Source organism: Drosophila suzukii, chromosome Y (genome assembly GCF_043229965.1).
Source record: "Drosophila suzukii chromosome Y, CBGP_Dsuzu_IsoJpt1.0, whole genome shotgun sequence".
Taxonomy (NCBI): Eukaryota; Metazoa; Arthropoda; class Insecta; order Diptera; family Drosophilidae; genus Drosophila; species Drosophila suzukii.
Window position 1 is genome coordinate 1,577,825 of NC_092085.1, and position 16,656 is coordinate 1,594,480.

Consider the following 16,656-nt stretch of genomic DNA (forward strand, 5'->3'; position numbering starts at 1 on the left):
TGTCCCATTGACGGGCAAAAACCTTTAAAGATCTGTACATCTTTATTTATCTCTTTTAAAGAATATGAATTAGCTTAATAAATACCTATAGATTGTCCCAAAAAAACTTTTCCGTTTTCAGTCCAATGCTCTCAAACCAAAGTAGTTAGGACAAGCCTTGACACTAGAGCCAGAAAACGACATACATACATACATATGTATTTATGCATGTGTGTGGACGTACAAAATTGCAATCTAATATCCGCGGCAAATAGAGTTCTTTCAAACAAAGCAATTCAACCAAATATTTTGAAATACAGAATGTGATTTAAAATTGTGTATGTTTAGCAAGCATACATAAATATAAATGTTTTTTGTCTATTTTATGTGTTGCTTTCTCATTCTTGGCGCTGGCTGAAACAAAAGCAGAGCCGAGAAATGAGAGCAAGGGAGAGAGAACAAAGTGCGCGGCTAACTTATTTTAAAGTTTCTTATCTGAGTAACGGGTATCTGATAGTCGAGGTACTCGACTATAGCGTTCTTCCTTGTTTTTATATTTAAAAGAAAAGAAAGTGTACTCATCCTTCAAAGCTACACCAGACGAATACTTATTTATTTAACAAGCACGGGATTATTGAAAATGCACCAAACATTTTCATAACTCAAGGAACGACCTTTTAAAACCAATAGTTACCAGTTCCACAAGAAAAGGAGAGTATTAATATAATTTTCAAAGTTAATAATTGGTACCGTGAGTATGGTACAGGGTTGTCAACGTTATCTGATACTATCGCAACAACATTTTCCAACACTGAGAAAGGTTAATCTCTAGTCGCACGTGTCAATGGAAACTATTTCACGTTTGACAAGCTCGAGTGAAAGTTTTCAACATGTCCAATACGCCGATCGAAGGATATTTGCTGCTCAGGGGACCAACCCATCTTACCAGTCGAATCTTCGTAGGAAACCTGACGCCATGCAGCCGCAAGGAACTTGCTCAGCTATGTGCACGTTATGGAAAAGTTTTGGGTACAATGATAGAGGAGACGTTTGGTTTTGTTCAGTTCGAGAGCAAAAGACAGGCCAACATAGCTATTCTGGCTCTGCACCAGTCGCGATTCAAGGCCAAAACCCTGACTGTCCACAGCTCCACCTTTCAATCTATGGAGGAACACGGACATGACTCCAGACAGTTCGGGGAGGATGTGCTCGTCGCCGAGGCCGACTCTTCGGGGCAGGATCTGATTGCCGACTGCGAGATCATAGCCATGGATCTCCAAGGCTTCCGAGGTGCTATGCGCATCCGGGATCGCCTCATCGCCAAGGGACTGTGCACGGAAGTTCGCCCGCCGATCGCAATGGATGATAACGAACCGCTCTCCAGTCTGGAGGAGCTCGCAGCACTTGGCCCCCAGTACGCCATTGTCTTGACGTCCGTGAATGAGAGCATGGGCTCGGCGTCAGTGCACTACTTGTATGAGGACCGTTCTGAGCATCCCGACTTGCCGCAGGATCAGGCCATCGAGATGGTTGTGTCGGACTTCAACCGCCGCCATGTCTTTAATTCAGCGGATGGTGTTCGTGACTGAGGTTGTTAACTTATAATAAAATTCTATTCAAAAACCTGTGATAATACTCCAGGAATCACGGTAAAGTTAATTTGTAAATATAAGAATACACACAATTTATTTATGTGTGTGTGTGATTTCCTGGAAGCGTCACACTATTTTGTCAGAATCCAGATTTCACGTCTTTTCACTTCAAAATTATGCGGAATAAGTGAGAGCTGAACCAGCTCATCGGAACCAAAACGATATTTGTGTTACCAGTAGTGAGCAGAATACTTTTGCTTATACGATATTCTTATCGATATGAAGTAATGTCATATTCCAACACACCTCCTCAAAAGTCTGATGCTCATGATTTATAAATTTAAAGTTTAATAAAAAATTTGAAATTTGAATTGGCAAGACAAGATATTTCTGGGAGTGCACATTGACCCAACATTAGTTGCTTGAATTGGGGAAACCCAGTAAAACCCAATTAGGTCAATCTTAAAATTAATACAAAGAAAAATGAATATTCAAAATGACAAAATGATGTGATGCAAAATTAACATACAAAACAATTAAAGGCAATTTCAGGAAGTAATCTTATAAATTTGAAATTTATAAAGTCATTAGGAATATCTTCTGTTTCCAAACTTAATAACTAGAAAATATAACAGATTTTAAATTCAATAACATAGTTTCAAAAAATTATTCTTTTAAATGATAAATTAAATTATGTCTTCAACTTTTATGTAAGTGTATAAAAAAAAAATTGTCGTCTGCATCCATCAATTGGTTAAGCCAAGACGCTGTCTTAGTTGTGCGAAGCGTGGTGTTGGGAGTGGTTTTGTTAATATATCCGCCAGTTGATGATCTGTAGAAATATACTCAAGTTTTATTAGTTTATTTTCAACTTGTTCACGTGAAAAATGATATTTGATGTCTATATGTTTTGAACGTTTGTTTTAAACATCTTGAAAAGATATCCTGTTGTACTTCTCCTATCCATTTGACTTCCACCCCAATCTGAATCTACATATCCAACAAAGAAGTCGTCATTCTTCTCAGTTTTAGTGAGTGTTAGCTTAAAATCAATTGTACCTTTCAGATGTCTTAATACCCTTTTTAAGCATAGTCAAAGCTCTGTAACGAACTGATTTTTATTGTCTGCTCGCTACGAGATTCGTGCGGCTAGCTCAGTATATTGTGTGTTCGTCCCACCAAATTTATATTAACGTGACCGCCCAGTAGCTCAGGGAGAAAGCACAGAATTCTCGGGTTCGTATTGGGTTTTATTGCGGGTATATTATTACAAGTGTCTTAGTCGCTTGGTTGGCTTTGACTCGTTGCTTGTGACCTTCGGTGCTTCCGACGGTCCTGGATGACTCTACGACCTCTCGCCTTGATGACTCGGTGCTCCCGTCCTGTAGCTCCCTGAAGATACTCGCAGCTCCCTGAAGATCCTCGCCGCTCCCTGAAGATCCTCGCAGCTCCCTGAAGATGCTCGCTCGCGGTTCACTTCTCACGCGTGACTTGGTGACTGCTGGTAACGACTCGGACTCGCGAGGGGTATCGGCCGTACGGGCTTAGGGAAGCGTCACCGTTCTCAGACTAGGGTGAACAGAAGCTGCGCTCTCCAGGATCGCTCCTTTCGACACACCGCCGCCTGTCCCTTGCTCTGTCCCGGATGGTCCCACTGGGGTTTCTGCTCAGCCCGCGCGGACAGTCAAGGCGGTAACGCCAGGAAGCTGCCTCGCGCCTTACTTCGCTTCCACGCCTAGTGTAAACGAACGTTCCACCTGTGAGGAGTTGAATAACTCCCCACAAATAGAAGCAGCAGCAGATGGCCGGCCGCTTACCAGATACGCGGCGAATTCGCGTAGTAACGGCGCGGCGGGGAGATCGAGAGAGTTCGGAGACCAACGAAGGAGAGCGAGAGAGTTTGGAGACCAATGAAGGAGAGCGAGAGAGATTGGAGACCAAGGATGGAGAGTGAGAGAGTTTGGAGACCAACGAAGGAGAGCGAGAGAGATTGGAGACCAAGGATGGAGATCGAGAGAGTATGGAGACTTCGCGGGCAGAGCAAGAGTGCCGTATGCAGAAGGGGATAACGGAACTCCTCTGGACTTTGGACTCTCCCGTGAACTTTGGACCGGGAGAGGAAGTGCCACATCTCGGCAGTGGAGCGGCACACAGGCGTGCCACAAGCGGCACGGGAATCAGCGGAACGGCAGCAGTGGGCGGAACGTCCATTGGAAGCGGTACATAAAGGACAAGTGGGTCATCCAGGAGGCACGGACTTTGGACCCAAAGTGGAGAGATCCAGCGGGCCGTGCGCAAAAGGGAAATAACGGTGCTTGGAGGCCCTATATAAGGCCGCAGAGCGCTGGCAGCTGGATCAGTCGATCACAAGGAGTCAAACCGTCAAGATCACTCAGATACCAAAGTGAACAATCAAACAACCAGATAATCTACAAGGGAGCAGCAGCAAGTCGAGTCGCCAGAGAAGCAGCGCCGTGGGAGCCTACAAGGAGCGAGATTGCTACGTCGAGACGTTCGGGATTGGGATACCAGGAATCTCCGAATTGAGACGCAGGTAGCTGAGATCCAGAGGGCATCACACGGCTAGGTCAAGGCGGTCGGTTAATCCTGTCCACACAGTCCTGGCGTTACGCCTGGAAAGAGTATAACAAGCCAGAAGGGAGAGCGGTCGATCAGTAAGGTCTCGAGTGGAATTGTCCAGGAGAGCCCTACGGATTCGACTTGCGAGGTCCCGGAGCGGCGTGCCCGAACCACGAATATAACAAGCCAGAAGGGAGAGCGGTCGATCGGTACGGTCTCGAGTGGAATTATCCAGGAGAGCCCTACGGATTCGACTTGCGAGGTCCCGGAGCGGCGTGCCCGAACCCCGAGTACCACAAGCCACACGGGAACGTCCCGGACAAAAAGCAAAAGGGTGAGGCTAGGGTGGAACGTTCGTTTACACTAGGCGTGGAAGCGAGGTAAGGCGCGGGGCAGCTTCCTGGCGTTACCGCCTTGACTGTCCGCGCGGGCTGAGCAGAAACCCCAGTGGGACCATCCGGGACAGAGCAAGGGACAGGCGGCGGTGTGTCGAAAGGAGCGATCCTGGAGAGCGCAGCTTCTGTTCACCCTAGTCTGAGAACGGTGACGCTTCCCTAAGCCCGTACGGCCGATACCCCTCACGAGTCCGAGTCGTTACCAGCAGTCACCAAGTCACGCGTGAGAAGCGAACCGCGAGCGAGCATCTTCAGGGAGCTGCGAGGATCTTCAGGGAGCGGCGAGGATCTTCAGGGAGCTGCGAGTATCTTCAGGGAGCTACAGGACGGGAGCACCGAGTCATCAAGGCGAGAGGTCGTAGAGTCATCCAGGACCGGCGGAAGCACCGAAGGTCACAAGCAACGAGTCAAAGCCAACCAAGCGACTAAGACACTTGTAATAATATACCCGCAATAAAACCCAATACGAACCCGTGAATTCTATGCTTTCTCACTGAGCTACTGGGCGGTCACGTTAATATAAATTTGGTGGGACGAACACACAATATACTGAGCTAGCCGCACGAATCTCGTAGCGAGCAGACAATAAAAATCAGTTCGTTACATCTGGCGCCCAACGTGATTGTCCCAACAGTGAGAACAGCACAGTAAAAATGGGAAAGAAGTGGATTTACCGCCTCAAGAAGGAAGACTTCGCCCATGTCGCACAGAGGCTCAACGTCGCCCTGGAGGGCAGGCTAGACGACATGAGGAAGGCACTATCGGAATACTACTCCGAAACAGAGAACGATCCACAACTCGTCGACATCTGGGCCGAGCTAGAGGCGACATACTACGACAGAGCCGGCCCAAGCATTACATTAACGAACGCTGAAGGGGACAACCTGGTGGCAAGCCTGAGCGTTGACAACATACAGAAAGAGGCCCACAGGAGAGAGTCAAGCCAGGAAAAGAAAGCAGCAGCGCTGATCCCGAGACCAAGCCAGTCGGACTATGCAAAGGTCGCTAAGCAGGTCCGCGAATGGTCGTTCAGGTTCGACGGGGCGGAAAAACCATTCGAGTTCCTGGAGCAGGTAGAATGGTCCGCCAACACGTACGGTTTGGAGCTTGATATGATCCCTCGAGCGATGCCGGAGTTGCTAAAAGGAAGGGCCTTGAAATGGTTCATCGCCAACAATAAGCAATGGAGAACATGGGCAGAATTCATTGAAAGCTTCCACACATATTTCCTGCCAAGAGACTTCTTCACCAGGCTGGCGGACCAGGTCCGGCAAAGGAAGCAAGGCTTCAGCGAGTCGTTCAAGGACTACATGATCGACATGCAGACGATGGTGAGGCCACTTAACTATTCTACGAAAGAGACGTTAAGGGTCATTAAAGAGAACTGCACCCCCAGTCTAAGGATCTTCCTAAGGGCATACAAAGTGTCGGACCTGGACACGCTGATGATATTAGCAGACGAGTATGAAGAACTGGAAAAGGAGCGGGAAGCGTTCGCGCAAGAAAACAAATTCTCGAAGAACAAGTCGTCATCGCCAGCGCAGGTAACATGCAGAAGATGCGAAGAGACAGGAATCCAGGAGACGCGGGGAAACGACCAATGGTCGCCACCTAACCGAGTACCACGGCAGCAGGCAACAGGAGCACCACGCGGAGGCCAATGGACACCACCACAACAGCAACAGATGCAACCAGCAAACAATGTTTGGAGGCCACCAAGTATAACACAAAGGCCTCGTGAAACGACACACATCACAGACCCCCAGGAGGCCTGCCGAAAGTGCGGCGGTCATGGACACTGGGCGCGGGGATGTCGGCACCAACGCCTGTTGTTCTGCTGGGTGTGCGGGAGAGTAGGCGTCAGGAGCGTTGAATGCTGCCAGCAGGCGGGAAATGCCCAGCGATCTCAGCCGCAGAGAGGCGAGCGGGGGTCGCAAGATGCTACCTCTCCAAACTAACGGGAAAGCTGATCGAGGAGGAGCAGCAGTTGTCCGCAGCGGTGACGATTGGTGGGGGCACATACAAGGCCACAATCGACACCGGGGCAACAGCAAGCTTTATAAGCAAAGAGCTGGCGGACGACCTGGCTGCCCTCGGAAAGATTACGAGGATACGACGGCAAGTTAGGTTGGCAGACGGAAGATGTGGCGGAATCGATGAGCAGCTGGAGGTGGAAATTGCGTTCGGGAACAAGCGACTGAGCATGAGCCTGCTGATACTACCAGGAGTAGTGGATTCATTGGTGTTGGGATGGAACTTTCTAACACAAGTCGGTACCGAAATTAAGTGCGCTGGACACGAAGTGATAATACCGGCCAGGAATCGTCACAAGGGATGGCTCGAGGAAAAGTTGTCGGTGGCAGTCGTACAACGGGCAAGCGAAGATGACGACACGACGAAATTCCTGGAGGCAGAGCTATCGACTTTCAGCAGCATGAAGGGAACATCAAACATGGCAGAGCATCAGATCACGATGAAAGACGACAAACCAATAAAGCAGCGATACTATCCCAAGAATCCGAAAGTTCAAGGGGAGATCAATGCGAAGGTGGACGAGCTTCTCCAAATGGGATACATAGAACACTCAACAAGCCCATACAGTTCTCCCATCGTGATGGTTAGAAAAAAGACGGGCAAATGGAGACTGTGCGTCGACTTTAGGCAAATAAACGCCAAATCTGTAAAGGATGCCTACCCGATGCCCCGAATAAATTATATTCTCGACCAACTGAGGGAAGCACGGTACATCAGCAGCTTGGACCTAAAGGATGGGTACTGGCAAATCCCACTGAAAGCGGACAGCAGGCAGTATACGGCATTTACAGTGCCGGGGAAAGGTTTATTCCAATGGAAAGTAATGCCATTCGGACTTCATTCGGCGTCTGCGACTTTTCAACGGGTGCTGGACCGGGTGATCGGCCCAGAAATGTCGCCGCACGCATTTGCTTACCAGGACGACATCATAGTGATCGGGCGCTCGCTGGAAGAACATAAGGCCAACCTAAAGGAAGTTTTCCGACGACTAAAGGAGGCAAATCTGAGATTAAACCCGGAAAAGTGTCAATTTTTTAAGAAAGAGCTGTTATATCTCGGTCATCGAGTGACTAGCGAAGGAATAGGCACGGATCCGGAAAAGGTAGCAGCCATCGCCGAACTAGAACCACCATCGACAGTAAGAGAGCTCCGACAGTACCTGGGCGTAGCGTCATGGTACCGCCGGTTTGTACCTGACTTCGCAAAAATAGTCAAACCTCTCAACGATCTGCTACGCAAGGGCAATAAATGGGTGTGGACACAGGAACATCAGACGGCGTTCGAAGAGGTGAAGGCAAGACTCGTCGCAGACCCCGTACTGGCATGCCCGGACTTCGACAAACCATTCATCTTGCAAACTGACGCAAGCGACTACGGCATCGGGGCAATCTTGACCCAGGAAACTGAACGAGGCGAAAAGGTAATCTCTTACTCAAGCCGAACGCTAAACGGCGCTGAGAAGAATTACTCAACAACCGAGAAGGAGTGCTTGGCAATCGTCTGGGCAATCCGAAAGCTCAAGCCGTATCTGGAAGGTTACCACTTTAAAGTAGTAACCGACCACATGGCACTGAAGTGGCTCAACAGCATAGAGAGCCCTTCAGGGAGGATCGCCAGATGGGCCCTGGAGTTGCAGCAGTACGACTTCGAAATAGCGTACAGGAAAGGGCAACTCAACGTGGTGGCAGACGCTTTGTCAAGGCAGCCACTGCCGGAAACGCTTCGAGGGATCAAGGAGACTTCGGCGGCGGAAGCTTCTGCAGCATGCAGCTGGATTCTGGAAATGCGCGAAAAGATAAGGACCCAGCCGCAAAAGTATCCAGACTACGTGATGGAGGGTAACACCCTGTACAGGAATATACCCCATAGAGCGGGCAGCGAAGATGTTGCAACATGGAAGATGTGCGTCCCGAAAGCGCTGCGGGAAACGGTGCTGAAGGAGAACCACGACTCACCGGCGGCTGGCCATGTAGGAAGCCGAAAGACAATAGCACGTCTGGCAGCCCGGTACTACTGGCCAGGAATGCACAGAGACGCCCGAGCCCACGTGCGAGTATGCGAGACATGCATGAGGTTCAAGCCGAATCAGATGCAAATGGCTGGGAAAATGCTTACGCAGGTGCCAGAGGAACCATGGGCTACGGTATGTGCGGACTTCGTCGGACCCCTGCCGCGTTCGAAACACGGCAACCAAATGCTGCTGGTATTGATAGACAGGTTCTCCAAGTGGACTGAGTTGGTGCCGCTGCGAAGCGCGACGGCCGAATCTCTAATGAAAGCTTTCAAAGAACGCATAATCGCGAGGTATGGGGTCCCCAAAATAGTCATAACGGACAACGGAGTCCAGTTTACCAGCAAAACCTTCAAGAGTTTCCTGGCCGAAATGGGAGCCAGGCAACAGTTCACAGCTCCATACACCCCACAGGAGAACCCGACTGAGAGAGCCAATAGGACGGTGAAAACAATGATTGCGCAGTTCGCAGGGCAGAACCAAAGAGACTGGGACGAAAAATGGCCAGAAATCATGCTGGCAGTAAACACGAGCGTTTCAGAATCCACAGGTTACACACCGTCGTTCATTACCCAAGGCAGAGAACCAAGACTACCGAGCGCCCTATACGACAGAGAAACCGTAGGGACCGGACGACCGACAGAGACCCCGGAAGAGAATGCTAACAAACTCAGGGAAATCTTCGAGATTGTAAGGCGGAACCTGGAGAAAGCATCCCAGGACCAGGCTAGGCATTATAACCTAAGGAGGAGGCAATGGACGCCAAAGGTCGGTGACGTCGTGTGGGCCAAGGAACACCATTTATCAAAAGCGGCCGAGGGGTTCGCAGCAAAATTGGCCCCAAGATACGACGGACCTTACCAAGTCATAGGTTTTGCGTCACCAGTAATCTGCAAAATAAGACACATAAACACAAAGAAAGAGCGGACCATCCACGTAAGCGAGCTGAAACAGCAACAAACGGAAAACACAGGCGAGCGGCTACAGCAAGCAGACACAACAGATGCAAAACAACATTAAAAGTCCAAGGATACCCACAAGGATGCCCAAAGGATACTACGAAGGGTGTCCAAGAATACCTTCAAGGATGCCCAAAGGATACTACGAAGGGTGTCCAAGAATACCTTCAAGGATGCCCAAAGGATACTACGAAGGGTGTCCAAGAATACCTTCAAGGATGCCCAAAGGATACTACGAAGGGTGTCCAAGAATACCTTCAAGGATGCCCAAAGGATACTACGAAGGGTGTCCAAGAATACCTTCAAGGATGCCCAAAGGATACTACGAAGGGTGTCCAAGAATACCTTCAAGGATGCCCAAAGGATACTACGAAGGGTGTCCAAGAATACCTTCAAGGATGCCCAAAGGATACTACGAAGGGTGTCCAAGAATACCTTCAAGGATGCCCAAAGGATACTACGAAGGGTGTCCAAGAATACCTTCAAGGATGCCCAAAGGATACTACGAAGGGTGTCCAAGAATGCCTTCAAGGATGCCCAAAGGATACTACGAAGGGTGTCCAAGAATACCTTCAAGGATGCCCAAAGGATACTACGAAAGGAGTCAAAGGATACGTCCAAGGATTCCCAAAGGGTACTACGGAAAGAGTCCAAGGATACCTGCAAGGATTCCCAAAGGATACTACGAACAAATTCCAAGGATAACTCCAAGGATACTACAGGTCATCTACAAAGGCGCAATGAAACACATAAAGGACATCAGGAGAACGTTAAGAACACAAAGGGAGCGAACCAGAGCGTCTAAGGTCTCGATTGGGACTGATCGGAGGAAAAGAAAAAACACGCATCAAAAGTCTGCCGAAGGAAGAGGGAAGACGGTACAGAGCAGAGAGCTGTACCGTAGATCTGAGTAGTAAGAAGGAGAGGCCGATGGAAATAGCGGGATTGAGCAAAGAGGAAGGCTCGGAACCGAGGTGTCGTTAAAGGGAGCCCAGGCTCCAGCTGCACAATCAAAATCAACGAGCAATCATGAGCACACGTGTAACCAGAAGCGAGGCGCGCAGGATGATGGCTGTCCACCAGCCGTCCGGAGGATCTAGCCCGGGGCAAGGATGGTCGGCAGCCCGGCCTACCCGAACCTCGCGGCGGATCTCCGGGCGGGGCGTCCCCGATCCGGTGATCAGCTCCGACAGCGACGTCGAGTTGGTGGAGGACCCACGGGTGGAGCAACGGCGATGGCGGCTTCGCAAAGCGGTCAACAGGGCCGACGGCCGCATCCCGACTGGCGCGGCGGAGGTAGAGTGGGCCAGCGAAGAGCCGCCCCAGGACCAGCTGGCTCTCAGTAGCCATGCCGAGGCTGTGGTAGCGGCTACGTGGGAGTTCCGGCGCAAGTGCGAGGCGCGAAGGCGAGACGAGGAGCGGCGGTTGAAGGAAATGGAGGAGACGCCGGAGTGGCAGGCCCAGCTACGGATGGCCGAGGAGGAGGAGGCGCAGCTGTGGGAAAACCCGGGGTACCCACCTACGCCGAGGTATGCGCCCGAACCCTGCACCACGCCGCAAGAAGTGGCAGACGAATGGGCGTCCTCGCCTCCGCGGTGGCTGCCCGAAATCCCGCCCACACCGCGGTACGAGGGGTCACCACGGTGGACGCCAGCGCGACCGCCCACGCCGAGGTACGAGCAGCAGCCACCGCAGCAGCAGCAGCCACCGCAGCAGCCGCCACCACCGCAGCAGCCGCCACCACCGCAGCAGCCACCACCGCAGCAGCCGCCACCACCGCAGCAGCCACCACCGCAGCAGCAGCCACCACAGCAGCAGCCACCACCGCAGCAGCAGCCACCGCAGCAGCAGCCACCACCGCAGCAGCAGACACCGCAGCAGCAGCCATCGCAGCAGCAGCCACCACCGCAGCAGCAGCCACCGCAGCAGCAGCCACCGCAGCAGCAGCAGCCACCGCAGCAGCAGCCACCACCGCAGCAGCAACACATCCGGACCGATATCCCGGCGGCCCACGTGAGCCACAGCACCCGGACGTTCGTGGCCGAAGGGGTAAGGTGGCGACAGCAGACGGTCGTCTGGACCTGGCCGGAGGGACCCGCGGAGGAGACGGCAGCGGCGGAAGAACCCCGGATATGGGAAGAGTGTGGTCCCCGGGTGAGCCCGCTGGACCCCAGGACCCGTGGCAGACCGGAGCAGTGGGCACCACCGACGCCGAGCACCGGACCAGCAACGCCAAGGACAGGGCCGTCGACGCCAACGTCAACCGGGAGCGCAGGAACCGCGGAGCATCTGGAGCGAGGACCCTGGGTGTGGCCTGAGCCCGTGGGAAACGGCCGTCCTCCGCTCAAGCGGCAGCACTCGGCGCCCGAAGTGGCCGAGGTGGTGGCCCGGCCAAAGTTGTCGCGGACGGTGTCGGCGCCGGAAGGACAGCGATGGCGAGAAATCGCGGAGACGGAGTGGCCCGAAGGGATCGCGGAGACACCGGTGGTACAGGAGGCTCGCATCCTGGGCGGCAGGCGCAGCGTGCGCGTATGGAGAGAGGGGCGCGCGTTCCGCGTCCGGTTGGGGCTGGCGGGCATGAGAGTGTTCGAGGAGCAAAAATAAAAAATTAAATAAACCGAGAAAACACAGAGTTTAAAAAAAAAAAAAAAGGAAAAAAAAACCGACATAGAACGGGAAACGCGGCTGAAACAGGGGCCAGAAGTAAGGGGCATACATGGCAGCTCCAGCGTCCTGAAATCAATATTGGGTTAAGACAGGAAGCAGCCAAGCGACACCAAAATACTTACCTGCAGCGAAGCAAATGCGAAGTCCTCTCCGCACCAGCGTTCGAGTGTTGTCAGCGTAAAGCCAGGCTCAGCCGGCTGAGGACGATTGAAGGGCGAGAGAGAGAGACGAGAGGCGAGAGAGGTCATGTGGAGAGAGAAAGGATGAAATAGAAAGGAGTGAGGAAATGCGAAAACTTACCTAGAAAGTTGCAAAATCACCATGAGCCAGGGAAGGGGGCGCCTCGATAGGCGATCGATTGGCACTGGACGATAGTGCGATCGATGGGCACACGACAATGGAAATATCGGCCAAGGTGGAAGTATCGCAACGAGCAGGTGGCAACGCCGCACCGTCGATAGCGAATAAATATCGATCACGCACGAATGGTGTGACCAGGCGGAGGAGACACGGAATGGAGTAAGACGCAGCAATGAGCAGCGAGCTGGGGATCGATAGCCCAGGAGTATCGATGTCCCAGTGGGAACACAGGAAATATCGGCGCGGGAGATTTAAAGTTGCTACGAGGAGGATGACCCCCGCTGTAGAAACTCAAGGGAGTTAGGAGCGTCGAGGGAGCATCGAGGGAGCAACGAGGGAGCGCCGCGGGAATCACAAGGACTCAAAGGCTAGGATAAGCAAGGAAACGCCGGAGAGTAGGAACCAGTCTTAAATGTTTCCCGAAGTAAGGGGGGAATGTGAGGAGTTGAATAACTCCCCACAAATAGAAGCAGCAGCAGATGGCCGGCCGCTTACCAGATACGCGGCGAATTCGCGTAGTAACGGCGCGGCGGGGAGATCGAGAGAGTTCGGAGACCAACGAAGGAGAGCGAGAGAGTTTGGAGACCAATGAAGGAGAGCGAGAGAGATTGGAGACCAAGGATGGAGAGTGAGAGAGTTTGGAGACCAACGAAGGAGAGCGAGAGAGATTGGAGACCAAGGATGGAGATCGAGAGAGTATGGAGACTTCGCGGGCAGAGCAAGAGTGCCGTATGCAGAAGGGGATAACGGAACTCCTCTGGACTTTGGACTCTCCCGTGAACTTTGGACCGGGAGAGGAAGTGCCACATCTCGGCAGTGGAGCGGCACACAGGCGTGCCACAAGCGGCACGGGAATCAGCGGAACGGCAGCAGTGGGCGGAACGTCCATTGGAAGCGGTACATAAAGGACAAGTGGGTCATCCAGGAGGCACGGACTTTGGACCCAAAGTGGAGAGATCCAGCGGGCCGTGCGCAAAAGGGAAATAACGGTGCTTGGAGGCCCTATATAAGGCCGCAGAGCGCTGGCAGCTGGATCAGTCGATCACAAGGAGTCAAACCGTCAAGATCACTCAGATACCAAAGTGAACAATCAAACAACCAGATAATCTACAAGGGAGCAGCAGCAAGTCGAGTCGCCAGAGAAGCAGCGCCGTGGGAGCCTACAAGGAGCGAGATTGCTACGTCGAGACGTTCGGGATTGGGATACCAGGAATCTCCGAATTGAGACGCAGGTAGCTGAGATCCAGAGGGCATCACACGGCTAGGTCAAGGCGGTCGGTTAATCCTGTCCACACAGTCCTGGCGTTACGCCTGGAAAGAGTATAACAAGCCAGAAGGGAGAGCGGTCGATCAGTAAGGTCTCGAGTGGAATTGTCCAGGAGAGCCCTACGGATTCGACTTGCGAGGTCCCGGAGCGGCGTGCCCGAACCACGAATATAACAAGCCAGAAGGGAGAGCGGTCGATCGGTACGGTCTCGAGTGGAATTATCCAGGAGAGCCCTACGGATTCGACTTGCGAGGTCCCGGAGCGGCGTGCCCGAACCCCGAGTACCACAAGCCACACGGGAACGTCCCGGACAAAAAGCAAAAGGGTGAGGCTAGGGTGGAACGTTCGTTTACACTAGGCGTGGAAGCGAGGTAAGGCGCGGGGCAGCTTCCTGGCGTTACCGCCTTGACTGTCCGCGCGGGCTGAGCAGAAACCCCAGTGGGACCATCCGGGACAGAGCAAGGGACAGGCGGCGGTGTGTCGAAAGGAGCGATCCTGGAGAGCGCAGCTTCTGTTCACCCTAGTCTGAGAACGGTGACGCTTCCCTAAGCCCGTACGGCCGATACCCCTCACGAGTCCGAGTCGTTACCAGCAGTCACCAAGTCACGCGTGAGAAGCGAACCGCGAGCGAGCATCTTCAGGGAGCTGCGAGGATCTTCAGGGAGCGGCGAGGATCTTCAGGGAGCTGCGAGTATCTTCAGGGAGCTACAGGACGGGAGCACCGAGTCATCAAGGCGAGAGGTCGTAGAGTCATCCAGGACCGGCGGAAGCACCGAAGGTCACAAGCAACGAGTCAAAGCCAACCAAGCGACTAAGACACTTGTAATAATATACCCGCAATAAAACCCAATACGAACCCGTGAATTCTATGCTTTCTCACTGAGCTACTGGGCGGTCACGTTAATATAAATTTGGTGGGACGAACACACAATATACTGAGCTAGCCGCACGAATCTCGTAGCGAGCAGACAATAAAAATCAGTTCGTTACACACCCTAGCCTCACCCTTTTGCCTTTTGTCCGGGACGTTTCCGTGTGGCTTTTGGTACTCGGGGTTCGGGCACGCCGCTCCGGGACCTCGCAAGTCGAATCCGTAGGGCTCTCCTGGATAATTCCACTCGAGACCGTACCGATCGACCGCTCTCCCTTCTGGCTTGTTATATTCGTGGTTCGGGCACGCCGCTCCGGGACCTCGCAAGTCGAATCCGTAGGGCTCTCCTGGACAATTCCACTCGAGACCTTACTGATCGACCGCTCTCCCTTCTGGCTTGTTATACTCTTTCCAGGCGTAACGCCAGGACTTTGTGGACAGGATTAATCGACCGCCTTGACCTAGCCGTGTGATGCCCTCTGGATCTCAGCTACCTGCGTCTCAATTCGGAGATTCCTGGTATCCCAATCCCGAACGTCTCGACGTAGCAATCTCGCTCCTTGTAGGCTCCCACGGCGCTGCTTCTCTGGCGACTCGACTTGCTGCTGCTCCCTTGTAGGTTATCTGGTTGTTTGATTGTTCACTTTGGTATCTGAGTGATCTTGACGGTTTGACTCCTTGTGATCGACTGATCCAGCTGCCAGCGCTCTGCGGCCTTATATAGGGCCTCCAAGCACCGTTATTTCCCTTTTGCGCACGGCCCGCTGGATCTCTCCACTTTGGGTCCAAAGTCCGTGCCTCCTGGATGACCCACTTGTCCTTTATGTACCGCTTCCAATGGATGTTCCGCCCACTGCTGCCGTTCCGCTGATTCCCGTGCCGCTTGTGGCACGCCTGTGTGCCGCTCCACTGCCGAGATGTGGCACTTCCTCTCCCGGTCCAAAGTTCACGGGAGAGTCCAAAGTCCAGAGGAGTTCCGTTATCCCCTTCTGCATACGGCACTCTTGCTCTGCCCGCGAAGTCTCCATTCTCTCTCGATCTCCATCCTTGGTCTCCAATCTCTCTCGCTCTCCTTCATTGGTCTCCAATCTCTCTCGCTCTCCTTCATTGGTCTCCAAACTCTCTCGCTCTCCTTCGTTGGTCTCCAAACTCAATCGATCTCCCCGCCGCGCCGTTACTACGCGAATTCGCCGCGTATCTGGTAAGCGGCCGGCCATCTGCTGCTGCTTCTATTTGTGGGGAGTTATTCAACTCCTCACATTCCCCCCTTACTTCGGGAAACATTTAAGACTGGTTCCTACTCTCCGGCGTTTCCTTGCTTATCCTAGCCTTTGAGTCCTTGTGATTCCCGCGGCGCTCCCTCGTTGCTCCCTCGATGCTCCCTCGACGCTCCTAACTCCATTGAGTTTCTACAGCGGGGGTCATCCTCCTCGTAGCAACTTTAAATCTCCCTCGCCGATATTTCCTGTGTTCCCACTGGGACATCGATACGCCTAGGCTATCGATCCCCAGCTCGCTGCTCATTGCTGCGTCTCACTCCTTTCCATGTTTCCTCCGCCTGGTCACACCATTCGTGCGTGATCGATATTTATTCGCATATCGATACCGACGGTGCGGCGTTGCCACCTGCTCGTTTGCGATATTTCCACCTTGGCCGATATTTCCATTGTCGTGTGCCCATCGATCGCACTATCGTCCAGTGCCAATCGATCGCCTATCGAGGCGCCCCCTTCCCTGGCTCATGGTGATTTTGCAACTTTCTAGGTAAGTTTTCGCATTTCCTCACTCCTTTCTATTTCATCCTTTCTCTCTCCACACGACTTCTCTCGCCTCTCGTCTCTCTCTCTCGCCCTTCAATCGTCCTCATCCGGCTGAGCCTGGCTTTACGCTGGCAACACTCGAACGCTGGTGTGGAGAGGACTTCGCATTTGCTTCGCTGCA

General features: G+C 52.6%; 1 protein-coding gene across 1 annotated transcript; it reads left to right on the forward strand.

Annotated features, from left to right (window-relative positions):
• The first annotated feature begins 1,013 nt into the window (after positions 1 to 1,013).
• LOC139353606 (uncharacterized) lies at positions 1,014 to 1,568 on the forward strand. Its single transcript, XM_070997960.1, has one exon. The coding sequence runs from the start codon at positions 1,014 to 1,016 to the stop codon at positions 1,566 to 1,568; it is 555 nt and encodes a 184-aa protein (XP_070854061.1).
• Positions 1,569 to 16,656: the final 15,088 nt, after the last annotated feature.

What these genes read in the sequence shown, in the direction of transcription:
- LOC139353606 (XM_070997960.1), top strand. Translation starts at nt 1,014, where the DNA reads ATGATAGAGGAGACGTTTGGTTTTGTTCAGTTCGAGAGCAAAAGACAG.